The sequence below is a fragment of the Carassius auratus genome, chromosome 31 (assembly GCF_003368295.1).
Source record: "Carassius auratus strain Wakin chromosome 31, ASM336829v1, whole genome shotgun sequence".
Taxonomy (NCBI): Eukaryota; Metazoa; Chordata; class Actinopteri; order Cypriniformes; family Cyprinidae; genus Carassius; species Carassius auratus.
Window position 1 is genome coordinate 10,823,098 of NC_039273.1, and position 26,838 is coordinate 10,849,935.

The window sequence follows — 26,838 nt, forward strand, 5'->3', positions numbered from 1 at the left end:
TACCTACAAAAAAGACTCTTGGAGCGAAATTCTAAACCCAACAGGAAGTCGGTTATTTTTAATATTATGAGCATATTTTGTGTAATTTTGGTCATTTCCATGTGTTGTATTTTAACGAACTCCTCCTAGAGAGTTCTTCAAATCAACACCAAATTTGGTATGCCTAATCTAAAGGCCTTTGCGATGTTAAATTGCGAAGATCCTGACTTTTCGTTGAAGGGCGTGTCCGTGGCGGCCTGGCGAATTTCGATGATTCGCCATAAAAAATTAAGTTGCTATAACTCACACATACAATGACCAATCTGCCCCAAACTTCACATGTTTGATGAGACTCCGAACCTGAACAGATTGACATGCCCATATTCAGTTATAGTCATAGCGCCACCTATTGGCAACAGGAAGTGACATATTTTATGCTGCGACGAACTACTCCTAGAAATTTTATGACATCAATGTCTTTTTTGTGGTCAGTCTAATCTAAAGGCCTGTGCGATGTTCAGTTGTGAAGATCTTGAGTTTTCGTTAAAAGGCTTGTTCATGGCGCCGCGACGAAGTTCGATGTCTCGCCATGTGAATAAAAGATGTTATAATTCAGGCATAAGATGTCCGATCTTCCCCAAACTTCACATGTGTGATAAGAGTCCTGGCCTGAACAGATCTTCAGGCCAATATTCCACCGGGTGTGGCAGAATGGCTCTATAGCGCCACCTATACACTTTCAACGGAGTGCGCCTCGAGCTATGTTTCACGTACATGTACAAAAATTGGTACACACATGTAACACTCCAATACCTACAAAAAAGTCTCTTGGTACGAAATCCGGATCCCAACAGGAAGTCGGTTATTTTGAATTTTCCCTTCAAAATTGCTGTTGTTTTTGCCATTTTCAGGGGTTGTACTTTAACGAACTCCTCCTAGAGATTTATTCAGATCAACATCAAACTTGGTCAGTGTAATCTAAAGCCCTTTGCGATAATAAATTGCGAAGGACTTGAGGTTTCGTTAAAGGGCGGGTCCATGGCGGCCTGAAAAATTTCGATGTTTCGCCATGAAAAAGGAAGTTGCTGTAACTCAGACATACAATGTCCAATCTGCCCCAAACTTCACATGTTGGATAAGACTCTTGACCTGAACAGATCTACATGCCAATATTCAGTTATAGTCATAGCGCCACCTATTGGCAACAGGAAGTTACATATTTTACACTGCGACAAACTACTCCTAGAAATTTTATGACATCAATGTCTTTTTTGTGGTCAGTCTAATCTAAAGACCTGTGTGATGTTTAGTTGTGAATATCTTGAGTTTTTGTTAAAAGGTGTGTCCATGGCGCCGTGATGAAGTTCAATGTCTCGCCATGGGAATAAAAGATGTTATAACTCAGGCATAAAATGTCCGATCTTGCCCAAACTTCACTTGTGTGATAAGGGTCCTGGCCTGAACAGATCTGAAGGCCAATATTCCATCGAGTGTGGCAAAATGGCTCAATAGCGCCACCTATACACTTTCAACGGAGTGCGTATACACTTTAAACGGAGTGCGCCTTGAGCTATGTTTCACGTACATGTACAAGAATCGGTACACACATGTAACACACCAATATCTACGAAAAAGTCTCTTGGTACGAAGTCCGAATCCCAACAGGAAGTCAGTTATTTGGAATTTTCTCTGCAAAATTAGTGTTGTTTTGGCCATTTTCAGGGGTTGTACTTTAACGAACTCCTCCTAGATATTTATTCAGATCAACACCAAACTTGGTCAGTGTAATCTAAAGCCTTTTGCGATCTTAAATTGCGAAGATCTTGAGGTTTCGTTAAAGGGCGTGTCCATGGCGGCCTGACAAATTTCATTGTTTCGCCATGAAATAGGATGTTGTTGTAACGCAGGCATAAAGTGTCCAATCCTCCCCAAACCTCACATGTTCGATAAAAGTCCTGCCCTGAACACATCTGAAGGCCAATATTCCATTATAATGATAGCGCCACCTGCTGGCAACAGGAAGATTGGCACATATATGGAATAAACATTGATATATTCTACTTATATTTATGAGTTTAAACGCATATTTCTCACCGTTCACCTATTAACTAAAGCCACTCGCTGCCGGTGAGCCCGGGTGCGAGGGCCCGTTCATCGCTGCTTGCAGCTTTAATTGTTAATGTAATTGAAGTTTAAGCACCGGACACTAGCAGAGGACATCTTACTGTTCCCGCTGGACTATAACCTCGACAACTCGCCACTGTTTTAATTGAGCCTGGAAGAAAAGGCTGCAGCTGTGTCACTTTTCTCCTTCTTAGAAGTGTCTCCGTGCTGTGTGCCACATTCAACACGCAGTCAGGCTCACCCAAAACATGTCCACCAAATTGTTCCTCTACTTCTTTCTTCTGTCAGTCTTTCGTGCATGGTAAGTAAAGTTGCTGCCCTTTTTGTCTTTACAGCAATTATTTGTTAATAAGGGTAATTCTGTTGCAGATGTCTTATGCATAGTCTAGCCAGATGTTAACATAATAAGTCATCAGTCTGGCGATGGAGATGTGATGTACGCACCTTTAAGAACAAGTCTTCAGATTTCTGAAGTTCAGAAGACTTTCTGTGTTGTTATTTCAATCTTTATTTATTTGTGGCGCAGCGCTTTCGTGAAAGACTTAGATCTCTATGCCATGTCTTCAAACGGCATCTCTGTGGGTGTAATCTGAGATTTGTGTTTGTCTGGGTTTTGTGAAAACGTTACAAATCACGCTTTTAAATTGATCTTAACTTATGTTGGACACTATTTCACTGTGGAGATAATGCATATGTGCGTCGTTACCGGAGCTGTCAGTTCTAGTGGTGCTGAACCATGTAAGAAAGTTTGTCTTCCTAACCAGAAAACATGGCAAAAATGTTCACAAACGTGGAAATCGCATGCTATTTTGTCGAGGTACTTAAATTTGAACTGAACAGCTTGTGATTTATGATTGATGATGATTTTTAAGACACACACACACACACACACGTGTATATATGAATGAATGAATGTTTCATGCAGCATTTGACTATGTCTCTCTTATGGTAGACAAGACAAGGCAACAAGCAAGACAACTGGATCAGTTCCTTGTTGAAGGAAAGAGCCGCTCATTTAGCACAGTCTTAAATGTAATTTGTTGACATATTTGCATGTAATGTGTGATCATAGGCTAATTTATTAATGTTTTTACATGCTGCTTGGATAATGTTGCTTTTGAGAAACATGCCATAAAGAACACGTCCAACTTACTGTACGAATGAGTAAAGTTCTATTTAGTTCTTTAGGAAACCCAGCCTTTAACTTGCATGTGTGTGCAATTGTGAAACAGTTTCTACTTTCATATGGGTTTTATTGTCTGATTGCTAATTAGTCCTCCATGCTTTAAAAACTAGCAGGTTATAAAATGGTGACTAATAAGCTAAAGCTATTCCAGATTGCTGTAACTATAATTTTGACATAAATGTATTAATTGAAGTTGTTTACCATATTTCAGTAGTAGTGAGCAGTAATTCAAAACAATTATTGAAGTGTCTTTACATAAGTTAAACCTCCACGGTGACCTGTTGAATACATTTTCTTTTTCTTCAGTTCTCAAACAGTCGCTTCTGAGGATGAGTACGACGACGTTACTGTGAATCAAATGTTGGCCCCCAAAACCCACGAGACGGACACAACGCAAATATTAAACAACTTACTAAAGGAGTATGACAAAAAGCTGCGGCCGGATATTGGAGGTGAGTGGTTTTCTAAATGCAGTCATTGAGGATTCTGTGGAGCTTCATGGAGCTGCCCATGGTGCTGAAATCCATTTAGCTTTACTGCATTCAGCCTTACCCATCATGGAGCTTCATTTTACAGTCATGACATGCAAACAAATGTATGTCATATACATAAATTGAATTTGCTTTCAAGTCAAACTGCTTTGTTTACCCCAACAATTTAAGTTTTTGTAAACTGGTGAAATGCATTAGCGTCATGCTGTGGAGTAAAAGAATACACCTGCAAATTACACTAAGCGACACAATTTTCCTTATACTATGACGAATAAAAATGTCAAATGTATTCACTGTTTGAGAGACATTGAGAGTTAGCTGCAGCTAGTCCATGGGTTTATGGTTTTGCATTAAGTAATTGAATTCCTGGAGCAGTGGAATATTTTCCTGTGATTTTCTACTTATTTATACAGACATTTCATGTTTTTTTCCCCCTACAGTTTTTATGTTTTTCTTTCTTTTCTTTTTTTACACCACAGTGCTCTTAATAGTCTCATGGACTGCACTACAAGCCACACTTGCATGTAATCTCACAGATCTGCTTGTTTTCATGTGTTTCAAGAGCTATATTTGCTTACAGAGGGCCTCTATGAGTGCAGGTTTCATAGATCTGTTTGGAAATTCCAGGCGTTTCATCAGAATAACATGCCATTTTAATTTCTAAACATATCTTAAGGTTGAGATTGATGCTATTTTCTAGTAAATGCAAATAAATAGAATGTCATGAGAAGAAATCGCAATCTGCAATTCAAGCAGCGCATTCTGTACTCGATCTGAGATGTCACCGCAGAACATCCCAACCACTCTTGACACATCTGTCAGGTCTGTTATTGGTTTTGTGGCATCGTTGTGATATATTGCGTCTTATTGGATTCAAAGCATTTTAGAAAGCCTATCCGTGCATAAATCTCACTGTTTCTACCTGTTTTTTGTTTCCTTTCAATGAGAAGCACAACCTCCATGTTTGATGGATGAGAGTCTCCAAATTATATTTCTTATACGCATGTCTGATTTCTAAGAGTCAGACTATGTTCATCTGCTCTATTATACACACACACACACATCACACCTATAACAACCCACACAAATCAAGCATATTGCCTCAGAGCCACCTTGCCGTGAAATAGCTTTTGTTTTTCTCTTTTGTAGCTCAGTCTTTCTGGAGAGGACTGTGTTGCTATGTAATCAAGCATGCCACTGAATGGCTGTGATACTATGTATGAAGACAGCTACATGAGACACTGTTAAGGAAGTAGAAAGATTCCAGTGAAGTCCACAGAAACTGAGGAATGGAGCTGGTGAGCACGTCTCAGATCTGTCAACTCAATTGCAGAGTGGGTCAATGTAAGGGGCTCTAATACACTTCCTACAACTGGACCTACTGTTTCAAGTCACACACGCAGAAACACACTCTTTTGTTTGTTCTTTCTATCCCTCTCTTTTTTACTTTGGAGTGTTTGTTGTGAGTCAGAAATGTCCTTTTCTTGTTTTTCTTTCTCCATGCAGAATTTGAGGCTAAAAAAAAAAAAAAGAAAAGGAATAACTCTTGGACGATTTTCACATGCTATGAAATAATTTGTCATGAAGCATAAGAATTGAAATGCAAATAAAAGACAATCCTCTTTTGACCATAATTATTTATCCGCTAGCGTTTCAGTATTACGTGTTATGCTGTTTTGTTCGGCTTCTTGATGAGTTATGTGTATTGAATCAGCAGGTATGATTTCATTACTGCAAATACCACAAATACATATGATTCATGATGGACTAAAAACAAACAACATCTCAAGGCTGTCTGGTACATTATAATAGGGCTTGGCAGTGTGGCCAAAATATTATATCAATATTTTTCCCATATCATACCAGTATTTATTACAATAGTAATTTACTATTAACGGGAAGTGAAATGCTTTACACATGTTTGTTAGACCTCGAGAATTAATGTAAGCATTAAATTCATAATTAAACTCTACAAAGTAAGCTACCTTTTAGTTTAGTACCATATGAAATCCATTTGTATTAATATTTCAGTTTTAATATTTAATATTGAATTGGAGACTAATTAAATGAATTAATAAAACTTTAACAAGTAAAAAATGTTACCAAATGAAAATATAACTATTAATTTACATCCAAACATTGCATTTAAAAATATATATATAAATAAGATTTGACAAACTGATTAAAACAGTTGAAAAAATATACTGTTGTATGATATGCCTTAAAATTGTTGCAGTGATTAGTAGTAGTAGTAGTAGTATTACTACTACTTTTTGTCACTGTTTTATTCACTTTGTTTTCATTTTGCACCATTTCCGTTCATTTTTGTCATTCTGTTCAGGTGTGTGTCATTTATCTGCTTTCGTATTTAATTTGCTCTCTTTCTGTTCATTGTTGCCTTAGGTCTTGTCGATGTTATGTGTGTTGTAAGCATTCTCTGTGTTTGGATTTCTGTGGATTTATTAAGACTACCTATTATCATCCATCATCGTGTTCATGTGAGTTAATCCACACTGTAGTGTGATAGAAGCCCCGACCATAAAGTATAAGCAGTGTGCTTTTACCTTGTTTTTGTTTGATCAGTGTTTTTTGTGTAGTGTTTTTTTTTTTGCCACAATCACCCTGCTGTCCCTTAAGCAGGGAGATCACTCTCTCGAGGAGCACCTGGAGGAATTCCTGATTCTCGCCCACCAGACCACTTTCCAGTTGACTGCCTCTGCACATTTCTACTTGTGGAATTGTGGAGCACCACTAGGGCGCAGTTGTCCGGTAAACCCTCTCGAGGGAGCTTCGCTGAAAATGTGAGGTGGGTGCTAGTTTCCTGTGGATCAGCCTTCACCGTTGAGGACATCACCAGTCCCACTCCAGACCCAGTGCCACAACCAGTCACTAGCCCGCTGCACAGAGCGTCTTGCTGAGCCCAGCATTTTGGAAAAGCCATCGCGAGAAGCAACAAATGAGCCTGCCATCAACGTGTAGCCTGAGCTGACTACTGCATCTGACCAGGTGTGTGAGCCAGCAACGCCACACATGCTGGAGGGAATTCTCATGGAATTCAAGGTTATGGATGCATGCCCCATCCACCCTCCCGCCAGTGTGAGTGTGTGTTTACTGGGCTTGGACACTGTTTTTCAGTTTGGAGAGTTAAAGACTTTGTTTCCCCTAAGCCTGCATAATTCTGTTCATCTGTCTGATTTGCTGGTCCCGCCCAGCCTCCCTCTCCCACCTCCTCTCCAAGCTGCTTTAAGAGACTTTTTATTCTTGTTTCGATTTTGTGCATTTCCTCATTCTCCTCTGTTCTCAGCCACTCCTGCTAACCAGTCATATTCGTCCCCTGTCAGTCTCTCTATGTCACCTCCTCCATGGGGCTCCTTCTTGGGCCTGCCGGGAGTCTTCGTCTCCTGGACCTGAGGAGCCTGTGGCTCCGCCTCTGGCCTTGGAAGCCTCTGCTCCACCCTGTACAACTGTCCAGACTAATGCACTTATGATCCTCCCACCCTTGATTCTGCTGTGGACCATCGGCCCTTTGGCCATTTGGCCTCACCGGTCTCCCTCTTTCAGTCAGCTCCGACTGGACTTTGCCATGCCTCCACTACGGACTTGCGGGCAATCTGCTGCCTTCTGGCCCTTCTCCCTTCAGCGATGCTGCCCTGGAGTCCAGGCTGGGCCCTGGGTCTACACCTACCAACTTAAGGCTCCTCCCTGGTCATCTCCTCCACCTACATGTACACCTCACTGGATTTTGTTTGTCGTCCTCCTCCTGAACCTCTTCCTGCATCTCTCTGCTGCCGTGCTTGCCCTTTGCCATCCTTTCACCATCCTTCATCCTTCTCTCTTCTGCGTGAGGTTACACCTTCCGGGAAGGGGTCGATCTGTCACCCTATCATTCAGTTTGGATGTTGTTTTTCTTTTGTACTTTTCCATTCATTGAGTAAATTGTCAGTCTGTTCAGGTGTGTGTTCATAAATTAGTTTAGTCTGGTTGTGTATTTAATCTGCTCTCTAGTTTGTTCGTGGCTGTCGAGTCTCGACGACTTCGACTTCTCTTTGTTTGGATTAACCTTCTCTGGATTTATTTTAACACTAGAACTACTGGAATTCTATAACTACTAGAATGGCCATAGTGGTCATTCTGACTGACCGTTCATACTAGACTGAACTGATTGCCATTTTTGTCAAATCATATTTACATTCAAAGCATCTTTTGAGGTTTTACAATGTAACTTTGAATGCTTGTTGTCATATTTTATGACGTCATCACCCTAAACAATATTATATTTTTGTAATATTTAAAAGAGCTACGTAGATCTTTCCCGAATGTGCGTGTCTTGTTTTGTGTCTAGCAAGCGGGAGAGCAAAAGTTTTTCACTCCATTGAAAATGTTGTAGCTTATTTGAAAGTCTAAATGCCATCAAATATGAACTGACACTGAATATTTCTGTAGATATAATGTTATGTATATTGGAGATGATTGCATACATCTTTTTCAATAAATTTTTACTTTTGTACTTTACAATGCTCTGGAGTAATTGAGAATGATTGGATCAGATGAACTGGAAACAATTCTACACAGCCACCACTGGAATCATGATCCATGAATAAATATATCTGTTGATAGTAGTGATAGATATGATAGTATATGTAATAAACATCGTCACTGTTGCTAAAAAAAATGCATTAGCTATAGCATTACTAGGGTAGGTGTGTCCACCTGGCTTTAGCTTAGCAATAGAATATAAAAACAACTAGAACTAGAAGTTGCCAGGCAACATTAATGTGCGTCTCCAACCGCGGGAAAAGTCACAAAATAAGAAATTATACATTCTTACTATTGTAATGTGAACGGTCAATTTGACTCATTTGGCCATTCACGGTAGAAATACTCAGAAATCTTTTGTGTTTTGTAATTTTCATACAATAACAATGTTATAATAAAATATACACACATTTAGGAAAAGTCGGGGTATATGGGTTTTATTTTAACAAAGTTTTTCAAATTAAAAAACGGGGACTGCCTCTGTAGTTCTAGTGTCAAGAATAAGCCCATCATCATAATTTAAACACATCATCGTGTTTGTGTGAGTACTGTGTCAACACAGTAGTGTGACACATTATTATTATTATATGAAGATACTTGAGTTGTAGTGTGTATTTGATAATAGTTTTAATCAAATGAAATGGTGAAAATCTCAAAAAGTGTCTTTCAGAGTAGTTCTGGAGATAAAGTCTCATGTATTTAGACATCAGATGATGGAAACACTGTGAGCATCACAGCTACGTATACCATCAGCACTAGATGAAAACTTATTCAGGTTCTTGTTAGACACGATTAAGTCTGATATTAGCTTGAAAATAATACTTCATGTAGAGTCATCCTTTCATTTGTGCATAAATCCCAAGGTTGTTCAATAAACCTGCCTCAATAAAATTTGATAGATATTGATTTTGTTTTCACTATGGAAAATTCCTGTGGATGATTTTATTACAGAAACATATATAATTTGTTTTCCATTTTTGTCCTCTGAAATTTTTTTAAATATCTACAAATGCAGCATATTCCTTTTTTTATGTGCACCAACAAAGTATTGTGAAATACATTAACAATGAAAGATTCAGACCTATTGCATCCGCAAAATGGGAAGATTACAGAACAAAGACCTAAATCAAGAGCTCTGCTGGTACATTACAGACTCCTTTACTTTTTATCAGCATGTTTTCTGGAATCCCCTTGTACTGATGGATGTATTGCATATTGTTATAGTCATAATATTGCATTTTACAGACTTAGAGGTTGTACAAGGCACTCTCGGGTTATTTTTCTATTCTATTCTTATTATCCCCGTTACGATAAGAGGAGCATCTGTAAACCCTTGCCACTGCCAATTCACTGAATCTCCATGATGTTGTCCTCGAACTTGTCTACAAGATTTGATTTGATTATGGCACTGGTGCATTATCCCGAATGTCTGTGATTAATAGTACATTAACGTCAGTCCTTATACATGGCAGTGTTTTGTGGAGCTTGTCAACGGATGGTAGTGCATCTGTCGAAGTGAATTAGCTGGAAGGCTGCAAAGAACCTGTTGCTTCAGGCTTGTTTTTATCAGCTTTGTTTTCTCATTAGGGTCCATTTTTGCAGTGATTTGACCAGTGATTTATTGACTTCTAGGTATTAGCTTCATATAGCACTCTTCCCTCTTCAGCATTCATTTGTTGGTTTTGTTTCTTTTGTTGGCTAGTGTTCAAGGTGCCATCTGTGCTATGCTCAATCAGCTAGTTACAAGGTTGTCTTTTAAAAAGGTCACATGGCTACTGCTTTTAGTGAACGGCATTCTAAAAGCATGAAAACGACTTGTGCATTAAAGCTAATATGCAGGTGCAGTGTGTGTGTGTTGGGGGGGGGGGGGGGGTCAGATGTTTTTTTTCAACAAGCAATACTACAGTAATAGACTAAATCACATTGAGATGTTTTGGAAAAGATGGATGCATATTAAACAGACTAATTAGCTGGTTTTACCTGCAGCATAGCAACTCATTTAAGCCATTGTAAACAGATACACTTTCTATCAGAGTGTTTATAGATGATATCATAAGATTAAAGGAGTAGTTCACCCAAAAATAAGAAGTCTGTTAATATTTATTCACCCAAATTTTTTCCCTATACATTTGTCTAGTTTAGAAGCATGATGCTAGCAATGTTAAGGTCATGGGTTCGATTCACAGGCATTCCATGAACTGATAAAATGTGTACCTTAAATGATCCAATAAATTCATTGTCCAGGTGGGAGTTTTCGCACTGATGCCATAGAAAAAAAATTCTAGGATCCCCAAAGCACTTTCAATAAACAGTTATAAAGATAACAGTTTTATTTTTTTAGTGCGAATTACATTTTAATAACCTAAATAAACTTTTTCCACTATAAAGAACCTTTTTGTACAACGGAAAGGTTCCATGGAACCATTGATGCCAATAAAAACCATTATTTAATAATGAATGTAATTTGCTTTTGGATAAAATGCACAAAAATGTAAAGTACATATATTCTTTCTACTACGTTTAGGATTAATCTTAGCATATCTCCATTAAGCACCATTAAAATTGTCAATATAATTTGTATGCTATATTTTAGATCTTCTGAAGTAATAAAATAATAATGGAGCTTACAGTGTTAGTAATGTAAATCTTTATTCACTGATAATCTAAACAGTTTGTTCCCAGATCTGACTGATTCATTCTCGAATATGAAATCACTGACTCTGTTATCTGGCTGACTGAAAAGGAGAAGACTATGGGCCCTATTTTAACGATCTGAAACGCAAGTGTCAAAGCGCGAAGCGCAAGTAACTTTGTGGGCGGGTCTCGGCGCTGTTGCTATTTTCCCGGCGGGATAAATGGCTCTTGCGCCCGGCGCAAATCTAAAATGGGTTGGTCTGAAGTAGCTTCATTATTCATAGGTGTGGTTTGGGCGTAACGTGAAATAAACCAATCGGAGCGTCATCCAACATTCCCTTTAAAAGCAGGTGCGCAAGTTCCATTATGGATTGCTATTATTATGGCGTATTTACCAGGCGCACGCCAGGAGCGGTTCACAGCCGAGGAGACTGATGTTCTTGTAAAAGCAATGAAAGACATAGAAATTGTGTTGTATGGGGATGGGAGAAACCCACCCAAAATAGCGTCGGTTAAACAGGCGTGGGAGGAAATAGCCACAATTGTTTCATCGATTTTTTTTTTTCCTGGTTCTTGACGGACAAACAAATTTGTCAGATGTCCTTATAAGGACATATATATATGTATATATATATATATATATATATATATATATATATATATATATATATATATATATATATATATATATGTATATATACATATATATATGTATATATATATATATACATATATGTCTTGCCACTATCGGGCAAACAGGTCTGATCCTTAATTACTACAATTAGCCTGAATAATTTGTAAGCAAGATTTCACAATGATTTCCGTCATCTCATGTGTTAATATTTTTTTAGTGTAACAATTTATGATTTGCAAAAATAACTGTTGCATCTGTGTAGATTACATGAGCAAAGTGTATGCGCGTTGTGCACGCTATACATTATGGTCAAGCATGCGCCCTTAAAATAGCATAATGAACAACGCGCCACTGACTTTAGACTAGGTTTTTTCTGGTCAGTGGCGCAATTGTTTAATGGAACAGCAAAATAGCACCAGGGATTGTTTGCGCCGGAACACGCCTCCTTTTTTGCGCTGAACCACCCAGGGAGCGCAAGTTCATTCACTAGTTTAGCGACGTGCTTCTGTGGAGGGAAAAGCGCGCTTTGCGCGGGTGCAAAATAGGAATGACACATGCGTCGGTGTACAAAGTCAATTGCGCTGGGTGCAAGATAGGGCCCAATATGTGAATAATAATGATATTTGATTTTAGTATTTTGACGGCAGTTTGTTTTCTTAAAAAGCATTGAATAGCTTCAGAAGACTTTGAACAGCACAAAGTAAGTCTTATAGACTACTTCAATTTGTCAATGTATCAAATGTGTATATGTAACAAAAAATTCTTTTGCTTCATAAAAAAATAGTTTTTTGGGTTTGGAACCACATGGGTGAGTAAATAATGACAGTTTTTTTTTTTTTTTTTTGAAGATCTGCCCCTTTAAATCAGATGTCTTCATAGATTTTGTGGAGTGTGCATGTGCGCAACGTGTGTGTTCACTTTTGGTATTGAAACCACAACTGTCGCAGCAGTAGCAGTGTCACAGTGGCCCAATTGTGTCAGCTCTCTTTTGGGCTGAGCTGTAGGGGAAACCCTTCAAAGTGGGTCAGCCTCCCTCTTCTCTTCTTTTTCATGTGCATTGAGCCTTACTCAGCTGGGCTACATCATTACCAGGCTAAAGGAGAGACTAGATAAAAGACTTTAGGGACATTAAACGCATGTGACACATGCGCATTGGAATTCAAGAAGCAAATCCTGAGCAATCCTTGCGAGTTTCCTTCATAAGGCGGATGGCGTATGGCAAGTGGCAGACGTGCTACAGCAATCTGCTCTGTCTGCTGCATAAACGGAGGGAAAAAGAATTGCTTCACTTTGGATAAGCCCCCCTGACCAGCCCCCTGGAGGAACACTCATTATAAAGTGCTAGTTTGGGTTAGCTCGGATTCATCTATGCAGTAGAGAGATGGAGAAAGCTGGGGGCGTGGTGGGGGTGGTGTGAGAAAGTGGGGGGAGGCAGTCTGGTCATTACTATGTTGTGATTTTTATCGCAGCAGAGAGACAGTGTGAGGTGAGAAAGAAGTAATAGGCCAGAAACAAAGAGACTGAATGTGGGAGGCAGGAAGAGAGAGAGGAATATAGAGAGAGGTACTGCACACAATCCTTCAGGCAAAAGAGTACCAGTGTGGGAAAATGTTTGTGTGTGTGTATGTAGAGAGAGTGTATAAAGCAGACTTGTGTTATGCACATGCCCTCACCTCTAGGCCCTTCTTGCCATCAGCAAAAGCAACTTTGTTTTATCATCAGTCATTAAACACAAAAAAAAATATGAGAACGTGTACTTTGCCAGAATGAGTGTACAATCTCAGCATCAGTCCTTTATCCACATAGTCCTGGTACAAGTACAGATATGTCACTCTGCCACTGCCACTCTGCACTGCTCTGTACATCTGTGTGACATATTTGCCAAATATCTGATTGATTTTGTTGGCATTACTACCAAATAGCCTTAAGGTCAACAGATATAGGTATTTAACAGTAAATGGTGATGCCCAGTGAGTAGGTTGGCCAATTTAATCCTGATAAAAATAATTTAACATTTAGTTTGCACAATATTGACTCATAATTGATAAGGGAGAGAAAAACAAAATCTATTGCAAAAGTATTGCAATATTTACCCCATGATCAGTAATCTCACACCCAAAGTGATACATACAGTATATTGATCAAATGTGACAGATCTTTTGTAACAGTGTAATTGCTGTTCTTTTAAACATATCTGTGAGCATATGCACAGCCCTGAGTGAGAAGCTGGGGTCTGCCATTACTGTTCTCTTGCTGTAGCTGATGGAAGAACAATGTCAGTGCCAAAGAGACATTTAAAGTGTGTTTGGATGCACCAACGAACATAGGAGTCTTTATAGATTGCTGAGGACACGGTGGTTACATCTTATTGTCCCGGGGGGAAAAAAAGGGAAGTCCTTTTTACACCGGACAACAAAACCCTTCCGCACGGACATGAAAAGCAACCCACCGCAACAGTGTTAAAGTAGCCAAATTCTGCTGGAAAATGACAGACTTGGCAAAACTGGAAGGGAGCCGGGAGCACCAACTCATTCTCATTTAAAGGGGACATGCACCTAAACAGAATGCAATTTCGACAAGCTATAAAAAGTTATCTGTGGGGTACTTTGAGATAAAACTCCACATACACACTCTGGGGACTTCAGAGAACAATTTAAAACATTGTATCAATGCATTATATGGCACCTTTAACATTTATGAAGTGGAAAATCATTAGGGACAGATTTACTAACAGTGGAAAATGTGTGCTGAAAAAGCATAGTGTTATTTTTGTGGCTGACCTTATTGCAGATGTATTTCTATGAGTTTCCCGTCAGACACAAAATTTATGGGAGAAGGGTATTTAAATGAATCAATCACGCAACACAATTTACTAAGCCACCCCCCCCCCCCATTTTAAATCTACATCTGCCACAGAACATTCCACTCCCATTGGTGCTTTTATAGGATTGCACATTCATGCAAATTTTCCGTGTAGTAAATCTGTCCCTCAGTTTAGATTGCAATGTTTTACTATATTTCTGTTTATAACTGTATTTTGTGATCAATTATACAGTTTTTTCAATCAGATACTTACTTTAAGATACTTAATTTTTTTTTAAGGTTTTGATTTTTAATTGCTATTCAGAGTACAGTTAGTTTTACACTAAAATAATAAACATTAAAAATAAAAACCACTAGCATATTCACAGGACGTGGCTTAATGTGCTACCATTTACTCTGTTCAGTCTTTTACTGTGTTCCCTCTCTCCTTGTCTCTGTGTCTTATACGTATGTTTATTTAATGAGCTGTGTTCAGCTGAAAGTCATTCATCTCCATGCAATCTGCACATCCTGTTCTGGGGTCTGTGGAAGCGAAAAAAGCACTGAATACATGCCATATGATATAACTGTGATAAATTTGAATAGTAAGAATGGTTGTTTGGTATCACAAAATTATTGTTCGAGGTAGAACGTTCTTACTGACACAAAACGGAGGCGGAGCATGTGTAATAAAATTTTAGATTTTGCTGGAATAAATGATTGATGTCGCAGGCATCCTTAGGCATACCTTAGCATTCAAAAAATAGAGAAGATATAAGTAAATTACTTTGACATTTTCCATCTCTACTCAGGGCATTCTAGTCTATAAGAATGAAAAAGGAGCTTCCTTTCGGAGATTTCTGAACAATATCCGTAGTATGATGTGCAGCTGCTGGCAAGGACAGACATTCAAGCACCCTTTCAATAATGTAACTTCTCATGATCAAGGTCTGATTTGCTTACTTCATGGTAAAATGGATATAGCTTATGCAATTGAAATATCATATTAACAGTCTTTAGATATTTGGAGGAAGAATATGAGGCTTTTCATCACAAAAATAAGCATTGATCTATTTCAGTTCTTATATAAGCGAACAAAAGTAAATTGGTTGACCAAAAGTAAATGGATAGTCCCCTAAAAAATTTGAATCCTGTTATTTACCCACCTTCATGTTGTTCCAGGCCTGTATGAAAAATTGTTTAACATTGAAAAATGCTACACTCAAAAAAAAAAAAAAAAAAAAAAAAAAATATATATATTTTTTTTTTTTGCAGCTTCTACAATTTATGTAATTAAGAGAAACTAAATAAAAACCACTCGAGCATTTTAACTGAATTTCATAACACTCAATGCACTTTGATTTGTAAAGTGTACTTAATCCTTTTGTGCTGCAGCAATTCAAATAATTGTTGCTGACATTAATTTTTAAATTATACTCTTTTAATTATATATCATATACTTCTCAACATGCTTTGCATGAGACCATTTTGGGTGAATAAATGTTTAAATCAAGGTTTTTTATGTGCTTTGAGTAAAAGGAAAGACTATTCATTGTTCAATTATGCTAGAAATCTAGTGCAGATGAATTACAGGATTACATAAGGTAAACATTGATGTAAATATTACATACAATAGCCATATTTAGCATGCTAACCTATGCTATTGATGGTATAGTGACAATAATGCCTAATAAAGTTGGACTAGCATGAAATGAATATAAGAATCCTTTGTAAATCGAGTTTGATAGACTTTAACGACTTTAAGTTAAAACTATTAAATATGATAATTTGGCATCATCCAACTCAATTAGCTCAATGAAATGGACTTAATTTAACTAGAGAAAAAGAAATCAAATCTCTTTCATTCAGATTAAATAAAGGTAAGCCCCCCCCCCCCCCCCCCCCCTCCCCACTGACTTTAATTGTAAGAACAACAGTTTAACCATTCTTCAGAATATCTTCAAAAAAGTCATCTTTTGTGTTCCCCCACAAGAAGGAAAGTCATTCAGGTTTGGAGCAGCATGAGGGTGAGCAAATGATGGCAGAAGTTTGTTTTTTTGGGGGGCACTATCCCTTTATTACTATTGCTAAAGGTATATGTCTAGTGGATATTCATCACTTGTCAAGCAACAAATTCAATTCTTTTGACGCTCCTGGTTAAAGCCTTACCAGTGGTTATTGTGCTGAAATTGGCCGCTAGTCTTTATTAATCCCTATTAATAAAGGTCAGAGAGCCCAGCTGTCAGATTGTTTCTCTGTTTTCCTCTGGCCCTTCAGCAGACCGGCAGTCTGATCCCAGCCATTTCTACAGGTCTGGTACCTCCGTGTCATGCCACCTGCCTTATATTTCTCTTTCCCTGTACGCATCAGTGACATGTTCCAGGTCTCAACTTAGATATCTGTCCCTGCTCATGGAATATTTCAAAACCCCTTGACATCTCATCCTGTAATGAGCCTATATAGTAGGACTGTGCGATATGGACAAATTTTCTTTTCTTTTTTCACGATTTTGACACACAGATGGACTATGCTTTACAGTCATAAATGCATTCAGTGTGCATTTGAAACATATTTCCAAAAGAAAACCAATTAGAGCTTTATCAAAAAGTTGTAACATGTCTCTAGAACAGGTATACGTTAAAATAATCACTAAGTATGATGTGGAGGTTGGGAGCTAAGGAGAGTCAGACTTGGCTTCATTAATCCAAACCCTTTTGGCTTGAAGCCAGAAAGCATCGGCCAGACACACTTCTGCTCATTCACCTGTACTAGACCCCATTTATTTAGTGTAGTGATGCTGAAATGCCTCATAATCCAGCGAGTGTGCAAGAAGTCTGACAATCCTGATTAGGCAGAAAAGGTGAGCATGAAGGAACGCTTAACACCTTTCTGCCGGGATGTAAGCCTTAAAGATCACCCTCCTCCGCAGGATCATGAGCACTTATCTCAAGTGTTAACTTCAGATACAAAGTGAGGTGGAGATAAGTTATTGTGAAAAGCTGTACATTTATTTCTTCAGCTTTGTTATATCAGAAGAGTATTCATCTGTGTATGTTTTATATAAGTCTTTAGTTTTTTTTTTTACAACTGCATTTGCGTAAAATAGTTAAAAATTCATGTTCCAACAGAAGACCAGAGAATTTCATAGAGTTTTAAATTGTAAATTCCAGACCTGAAAAGTAGTAATCAAGGGTAACCACCTGAGTAATTATATACCATATTTTTCGGACTATAAGTTGTACCTGAGTATAAGTCGCATCAGTCCAAAAATACGTCATGACGAGGAAAAAAACATGTATAAGTCGCACTGGACTATAAGTCGCATTTATTTAGAACCAAGAACCAAAAGAAAACATTACCATCTACAGCCGCAAGAGGGCGCTCAATGCTGCTCAGTGTAGACTACAGGAGCGATGAGCAGAATAGAGCGCCCTCTTGTGGCTGTAGACTGTAATGTTTTCTCTTGGTTCACGTCTCTTAGTTCATTTCTCTTGGTCCATGTCAAATTAATTTTGATAAATAAGTCACACCTGACTAAAAGTCGCAGGACCAGCCAAACTATGAAAAAAGTGTGACTTATAGTCCGGAAAATACGGTACACTGCATTTCAATTTTTTTTCCCTGTGTATCGCTTTATCTGTAGTTAAATACATTAAGGACAATCACAGAAATGATTCATGGATATTGATAACTAATATACCACATTCAATATCATTCACCTGTTGCTGTATCATTCATGCCAACAATCAGACAAGATCTCTGCCAAGTTTCATAAATTCTCTCCATGGGAATAATGCAATAACTTGCCTTGACAAGGACACTGTTAATTTGATCTGCACTAGTAAGGCAAAACTGTGCCTGTGGCCACAAGCTTTGTTTTGTGTGGCGTCTCTGTCAGCGTATGTCACACTAATTGACTAGGGTGTAATTCCAGGACTCCTCTCTGTCTGTCACATTCCATCTTTCTCTCGCTTTATTTCCTTTACACACAAACACATACAATACAACACTTCAATCCAGCGTTCATGAAAAATTACTAAAAGGCTCCTGTCTGGTTATGGTAAGGGCTTGCAGTGAAAGAGAAATGGAGGAGAATAAAAAGATAAATGGGTGATGTATGGAGATGTAGAGGAGAATTTGAGAGAGTTGGGGACATAGCTGTAGTGTCACTCATTATGAAAGATGACAAACATGTTTATAAGTAACTGGTTTGCATTGGAGCTCAATGAAAGTTCATGAAGTTTTAAAGTTAAAGTCTTTAAAATGTTATATGTATTTTGTTCGATAACATTATGTGATATAAATTGATGATATAAATAAATCTTGCTGGGGAATCTTTTCTTTTTGTATGAATCCATGGTGGAAGAAATAGCTATACATTTATACAATTCTTAAAAATAATAATGAATAGCAAAGATATGAATATTAATACAGCTATGATGAATCTTTACAATGTACTGTAATTTCTTATTACAGTATGTTGCATTATGCATGGCCTAATGTGTGATGGACAGATTTCTGATTAATAATAATAGCAAAATTACAGAAAGAAAGACTAACTTTTTATTTTATTTGATTCTAAACTGTAGTTGATGGGAATAGGTGTCTGCCTGACAAAAAAAAATTCTGTATATGTGAGTGAAAGAAGCATTTTATCAATGCCCTTTATTTAGGGTCAAATTACATATATAAGGAAAGAATTCAAAAATCAGGCCATTATGGAAGCTAAAGATAGGTAAAGATGGGATGAGAAAAGACAGGAGAGGGAGAAAGATATGATAGAGAGATCAGTTGCCCACTGGTCATATCAGCCTTGTTTATCATGCCCTCCCCATCTCCCCAGATGTCTCTTGTGCGTCTGAGTGTTTGACATTGATATGGTTCAACATCACTGTGACATAAACTCCTCCTCTGACTGGTCATTACCCTGCTACAGTTCAGCTGCACTCGCCCCCCCAGGGATGTTTACACACTCCCACACGTCAGCCTTTCTTGAGGCATCATCTGCCTCGCTGAGGTTCTGACCACATCTTCTGATTAAGATCTATTGATTCTCCTTCCCTGCGATTTCTTCTCTTGGACCAGGACAAAGCATTCTCCCTATGGCACTAGCAGAAGTGGACAGATGGTGGACAACATGTTTACTATGGATGTTTAAAAAAAAAAAAAAAAGAATACAAATAAACCTTTTTAAAAAAAACACAGCTGAAAAGTACTACATGCTCATCAAAGTGCATTTCTTTCTTAGTCAATAGCAAAGAATTGTATCTTATTGGAATTTTTTTTTTTTTTTTTTTTTTTGGAAACTGTGATAATTTTTTGCAGGATTCTTCGGTGAATAAAAGTTAAAAAAGACAGCATTATAATTATTGATTATATGTACACTACACACACACAAAGAAAAATAAGTAGATAGAATAGAAAAAATAATAATAATAATGGTGACATCATGAAAATCTGACTTTTAAGTGCTGTAAGGTCCCCAGTGCATCTACCAACCAATGAAACATGAAAAAGATTAAACCAGTAACTTTGTTTTGGTAACCCTTTTTCTGCAAGTGTCTGAGAAGACGAGCGTGTCTGATTTAGCTCCCTTGGTGACGTGGCAAAGGGATCTCATTATAATATCACCACCCTTTAATCTGTAAATTCCCACCATAGACTTTATAAAAGCATGGACATAATGTCTGTGACGTTAGCCGGAGGCGGCTGTTGCCATCTTGGCAGCATGGAGAGTCCGACTTGGTGAGATTTTGAATCCCAGATTGTCAATTTATTCTCAGAGTTTTGAATCCCATAGACATGGAGCTGGTTACTGGATCATATTTTTGGCTCAAATGTATTCTTGGCCACTGTGACAACAGGGATATTGTGTTTCTGTAAACCGTGAAATATTTAAAGTATAATCTGTAAAAACAGCATGGAGTGCTGAGTGGAGTATGTCATCGGACACTGGAGTGTGTGTTTTTTTTTTTTAACACAAATGCAAGCTGGCCTCAAAGACATCTGCTTGGCTGATGATGCATTCACAGAGTTCATCATCACCCAAAGCAAGAAAATCTGGACGATTAATGCATTCAGTGTTTTTCGATTGCCAACTTTACACACAGAGAACTGGTGTGAGGTTATAAATAATAGAGCAATTTGTGGTATTAGTGGGGTGTAGAATTCTACTGCATTTTGGTCCAAATACTCCTATGATCCATTAGAAGCCTAGAGGTACCATTGGTGTACTGGAAATCAAAGCTCATATGTAAAATGCAAGTAAACACAAGCTTTGTCTTGTTGCAGAACTGTGCTGAAATTTGGATTGCATGCTGTGAGAACATTATGAATACACCCACGCCAAGCAGGAGGAGATGAAAGGTGTTGGCCAGCGATTCTTTGTTGTTGACTCATAAATACCACTATGATGTGAAAGATCTTTCCGGTAAGAAATGTGCTTTGAGGAACATTCAGCACTTTTTAGTTCAGCTTTGCGATTTAGAACAATGTTCTGTGATTTTGCAGTTTTGTTGAGCATTTCATTGGAAATGTTAGTCCACAATGAATCCAAAGGTCTTTTTATAGTCTGAAACGCAATGTAGAAGTATAGCAACAAGGAGAGGTGTTGTTTGATTGGCAGGTCATTGCTTCCTCCTCTCTAAAAGTAGTTTGACCCTTATCCTACAGAATGCAGAAAAAACTGCGTTGTTCTTTTAGACTTTAGACACTAACCAAAGAAGCTTTTAAAATCAGCTATTGGATGATTTCCAGCAAATGTTTTAAGGGGGACATTCGTTTTGCCCCAAGCCATAGTGCTGATTGGTGAGTGCTCAGCTTCCCCCTGCTGTTATTTCACTTGCTCAGGTCAGTTGAGGTTAATGAATAAGAGCACAGACATTTTCCTGAGGGCAACACACACTTCTCTAATGGAGCTAAACAACTACTCCAAACTTCACAGCGGTGTAAGTTACCAGTAATGTATCGTACTACCCATTGCTTGTGACGGTCTGACCTCCCTCAGCTCCTCCCACACAGAATAACATTAAAATTGTATGGCTTTCTAACACGACCAAGGTCTCAGAGCTTCTGCAGTTTTTATATAATCTCCGGCAGGCTGTGGATATTTGCAGGCAGCTGATTGGGATGAAATTTGAACTGTAGCATCTCAGGCGGCATTGCAGTTTTGGAGTTGATGCAGTTTTGCACTCTAGATTTGCCTAAGCAATCTTTCATTACAGTTAGCCTCCCAGAACCCCTCATGTCCACATTTAATTTTGACTACTGATGAATAGGTGTTCATACGGCTTCAGAGAGAATAAATACAAGGCATATATATTTGAAAGCAAAGCACAACAGAGCAGTTTTTTTAAAGAAGGAACGGTATTTGGGGGAAATCCGTTAAATATTGTATTTCCAAAATGGAATGAAAAAGCTGTCTGTTTCTTTTAGTTCTTGCTTGGTGTGACTTTGATGAAGTCTAGACGTGAAAAATCATCACTAGCATCAACACTTTGGAGGCAGCTGCTGAGATGCCTTTAGTAATCACTCTAGATTGTTACTATATCTGTCAGTCTTACTCTTCATAAAGAAATTTGAGCTTTGGTTGGCCTTTATTATACTGGCTTTGCGATTATATGCATTGTGTATGATATTGTTGTGAAATTGCAAATTGAATGATTTTGTTGAGTTGATGTTATTTACAGTAGGAGCAGGGGTGTGTCTAGAGCATTTTCAGTGGGGGGGGGGGGACATGCTGGGGCACTGCCTCCAAATGGGGTGGCCGCCAGTGTCCCAAAAAAAACAAAAGCTAAATTCTACAGTATATTACGTAAATTCTATTAATTGTATTACTTTTTATACTTGAATAAAGTTACTTGTAAACGAACGCAGTAATAAAGCAAAAAATTTTATAAATTTTGACATCCCTCTATATATCCATTAAGTAAAAAAAATTGTTGAAAGAAACTCCCTATACCTTTACTTCTTTTCATGGCTTTGCACTGCTCTCTTCCCTGCCTTCAAAAGAAACACTTATGTGTGTCTGTTATTCTCAATCTCAAAAAAAGAATTTTATAATTGTGAATGAAATGCACAGAATGCATCCATGTAATTTCATGTTTAAATTACTTAGTTAGGCCTGACAATTTAAATGACTATCTAACTGACTTACTCTCATGAATTATCAAGTAACATGTCACCAGACAGTTATTATTATGGAACATTCTGTGCATATTGTCATTTGGTGCAATCTTGCTATGTGGTCACTGTCACATAATAAACTGATACAAAATATGCAAAACGACGCTGCACTTCTCTGAATCGCGAACTTCAGTAGAGTCTATAAAATGACCATAAATGGCCATAAAATTAACCAATCACAAGACATCTTATGGGGGGGCTCCCGGGGTGGCCAATCAAATTTCAGGGGGAGGCGGTGCCCTCCCACGGCCACCATGTAGACCCACCCCTGAGTAGGAGCTTAATTATAAACCCCGTCATATACTAAAAAATAATTTTATGAATTTAAATTTATTTGGCCATGAATATACAATCAAAATACATTCCATTTATGGCTGAATAAACAGATATTGCATAAGGATATAAAGAATGATGAATGTTTAACATTTTAGTATACATGTACACTATTAATTATACATTATATAGATAAAATATATATACTGTACATGTTTATATTTAAAATATGTATTTTTTGGTCCATTGTCTGAGTATCTCATTGATAGTGTAATATCATACTGTTATGTATACTTGTATAGTAATCTGTTGATGTCCTAAATTGTCTTCATGTATGCAGATGATTTTAAAGCAAGCTTAAACTATAATGGACATATATAGCATGAAGTGAAGCTCAGTTCTTGTTCGCACTTCATCTAGAGTGCTTACATATTGTACTGCTGAACCAGAAACAGAAACACGCAATGGGCATTTCATGGCATTTCTATAGTCAATTAAATTCAATTGAATCCACAAATTTTAAATCATTTGTATCCTGCATATACTCACTTTGGTTTTTGATGCATTGCAACAATCTCAACTAGGATTCATTATAAATGGGAAATATTCATAATAAATGTAAGCACATTTTCATTAATTTCACAGGAAATTGTGTATCTTTTCTCAATATTTGTATAAGGTATTCATTCTTTTTTTGCTCAAGTATTAAATTAGCTACATGCAAAGTTCAACAGTTAACTTTATTTGTGTACCACGTATAAGTAAAAAAAAAAAAATCTGATATCATTATCTGATTCTTGATTCTTTTTAAAGTATATACTTATATTTCCCCCTATTTTTCATCATAGCAGGATAATTACATGTTCTTTTGGGGCTGTCAGTCAATCAGTTTTGTCATTACATAATTTACTTGTTAGTGATCACATGGCATTTATCTCTCAAATGATTAGTTCAAAGTAACCAGGCTTTCTTGAGTAAAGATGGCAGATTTCAAGTCACATGCAGAGAATAGTGGGCAAATATTACAAAGTCTAGATGTGCAAAGTAATAGAGACATATCCCAACAGACTAAAAGCTGTTTTCTGACATGTTATTGTTATATCTTTTACTTGGATGTTATAAGTTGCATTGAGTTAATATAGCTGGATAAAACAAAAACTGTGTCCGTATTCATTTCAGGCTGCAGAGCAACAAAATGTGATCATTTTAAAGGGGGGTGATTCTTTTCTAAACCCACTGTACTTCATTGCTACATGTCGGATCAGCTTCTTATGAACTTCCTTTTATGTTCATATAGACAGCTGCAGACATGGACTCAGACTAAACTTACTAGGTTTTGCCACAGACTTTTCATCAAATGTCATTTTACCTCTAAATGGCCGCATCATTAACAAGGTCAGGGATTCTGAGTTTAGAGGGTTTTAATGACTGTTTATGGGGTTGTGGATGTCATCATTAATGTTCCTGCTCTCGGTCCGTCGCGGGTGATTTAATTAGTGTGTCTATGGTGATTCTGGGCAGAAAGCTTGCATATTAATGTTCTCATCGATGGACACACACAGCTCTGGGAGGAAACATAATGGTGCAGGGGCCAAATGTAGCCATGCAGGGTTGATTGCTGCTAATTTGTTTCTATTCTATGATGATGGCTGACAGGAAACGTAAAACAAAAATTGCCTTTGCGTTCATCCATGACATGGTCACTTGCCAAACATGATACACTTTGATCACTTCCTAAGCTTTCGTGGCAAATCTTGTGAGCCTTACCTGTCAACATGCTCAGCGTAATTTACATCCTCTTCTTAGCAACTGAACACCCACCTTAAAGATTGCATCCCTTGGATAAAATCAGAGGACTGTAAAATTATAGAAGCCTGCATTCTGTTTTATGCCACCGTTAATACACGTAAGCTTAATAAAAATAGGACTCAAGCCATTAGTCTATCAAATGATTGTTTGTCAAATTGCATTTAAAAACAAATACAGTGATGTTGAAGGGAAGGGATGTCCCTCAGCAACACAATGGCATAAAAATGCATGATAAACCCTATTATCTGCATGTGACATAATCATGTTGTTAGACTGCAAAACTTTCAGCTCTGATTTAATTGGCCAAGACATAAGGCCTGTGTTGAACTGGATTACATAATGATGTTTGTGTTGGTTGTAGAGATGGACCGCTAATACATTTAAAAGATTGCTCTTTAAATGTTGGGTGGAAGCTGAGCATGAAATCCCACCAATGAATTGTTCATGACGTGGTTCGATAATGTGGAGGCATGGATGAGGATGCAGGGAGGCCCAAAGTCCTATAGGAATACAGATGTATAAGAGGTTGAGCAGCACAAGAGTGTCACAGGGTTCAGAGCAGAATTGAGCTTCAGCTTGTCTCCATTCTTCTCTCTTCCTTTTCTCTTTTCCTCAATTTTCCATTCAAAAACTTGTTGTACCATTTTAGGAGTGTCATACAGTTATATAGTACTTCTTTGGATAGCCCCAGAAGTCTAGTGATTAAGTTTTATTCATTTTAATATATATTAAAATATGGGGTCAGTAAGGTAATTTGTTTATTTCTAAAGAAATGAATGCTTTTCTTTCATTATAATGCTAAATCTGGTCTTTTTAATTTTATATTCATCAAAGAATCCTAAAAAAAAATCTAAAGCAGCCCAATTTTTTTAAGTGCCCCTATTATGCCTTTTTAAGGTTCCTAATATTGTTTTGGGAGTCTCCTACAATAGGTTTACATGCATGCGAGGTCAAAAAAGATGTCTTTTGATTTCTGAAAATAATTATTTCATATCACCTCGTTTTCCAACGATTCTCAAACTATTCATTCAAAGCAGTTCTAAGATTCAGTTTCTCCACATTTTCCTTTGCTTTTCCTTTCCTACTCTTCTCTGATTGGTCAGATGGCCTAGTCTGTTGTGATTGTTCTACCATGTACAGTGTGTGTTGGAAATTATATGGCCATTGCTATAGTTTCGAATTTTGAATGCTCTGTATAAATAATAGATGTTTATATTTTCTCATACTTACAGGTTGTGATTCAGTGGAGTCAGCTGGTCCAAATAAACTGGGTACCGAGACATCTTTCAGATAAACAGTTGTCAGTAAAATGATGGGAACACATAAAAAGATTGGGTTTGTACTTTTGTGGTATGGTGAGCGTGATTTCACCAAGTACAACATGTTCCTGGATCAACATTTTTGAGGGCGAGTCAAGTTATTTGCGGCCAGCCAATGTAGAGCAGCATTATGCAAATGTGTTACCCTGTGACGTGTAGCCATCATGGAAGTGGGATTTGAATTACTGAGAACTTTTAGTTCAGAGTTGATTCTTTGTATTTATAATGCATGATCGGCTTTAAAACTTTGCTGATTTGTTAGATTCACATACAGCTACATTGCACACTGAATGAAAGGGGTACTTTAATATTGATAATAAGAAGAAATGGGTATTGAACACCAAATCAGCATGATTTAGTTAGTTAGTTGTGGATGTTGCATTTAAAGTTCACTTGCCTCAAAAGGCATGATGTACTGTTCATTCTCACTTGGGGTGTTGCTTAAAATGTCAAATGGTTCATTGGTTAGTTCTATTTAGCTGGTATTGATTACATTCTAGGGTGTTTGTTTAATCATTGGTTGTAATTAACTTTGTCTGCCAATACATATAAATGATTTACTTCTTGCATTGACTTTGTCTTGACCATTTATTTATTCTTAGGGACTGAGATGTTTGCTTTTTCCCTTTCTTTGTGCATCATAAACACTTCCTATTATATAATATATTGTATAAAGTATTAATAAGAGCCACTGTGTGTTAGATATTTATTTATAGAAATAATTTACACAATTCTTTAACTAAATTAATCTGTTCTTCAATCTTACATTCAAAGCCACATGTTTATTGGAATATATTTGAACTACATTTTTTGATGCAAGATACCTTTTTGTTTCTGATTTATTTGTTTTGAAACAACACACAAAAC

The 26,838-nt window shown here is 37.5% G+C and overlaps 1 protein-coding gene across 1 annotated transcript in view; it reads left to right on the forward strand.

Annotated features, from left to right (window-relative positions):
• The first annotated feature begins 2,155 nt into the window (after positions 1-2,155).
• gabrg3 (gamma-aminobutyric acid type A receptor subunit gamma3) overlaps positions 2,156-26,838 on the forward strand; it is a 111,149-nt gene continuing 86,466 nt past the window's right edge. The window contains exons 1-2 of the mRNA XM_026213557.1: positions 2,156-2,404; positions 3,596-3,741. Of these exons, the coding sequence (XP_026069342.1) occupies positions 2,352-2,404; positions 3,596-3,741 (199 nt within the window). The 5' untranslated portion in view covers positions 2,156-2,351. The remainder of the gene's footprint in view (positions 2,405-3,595; positions 3,742-26,838) is intronic.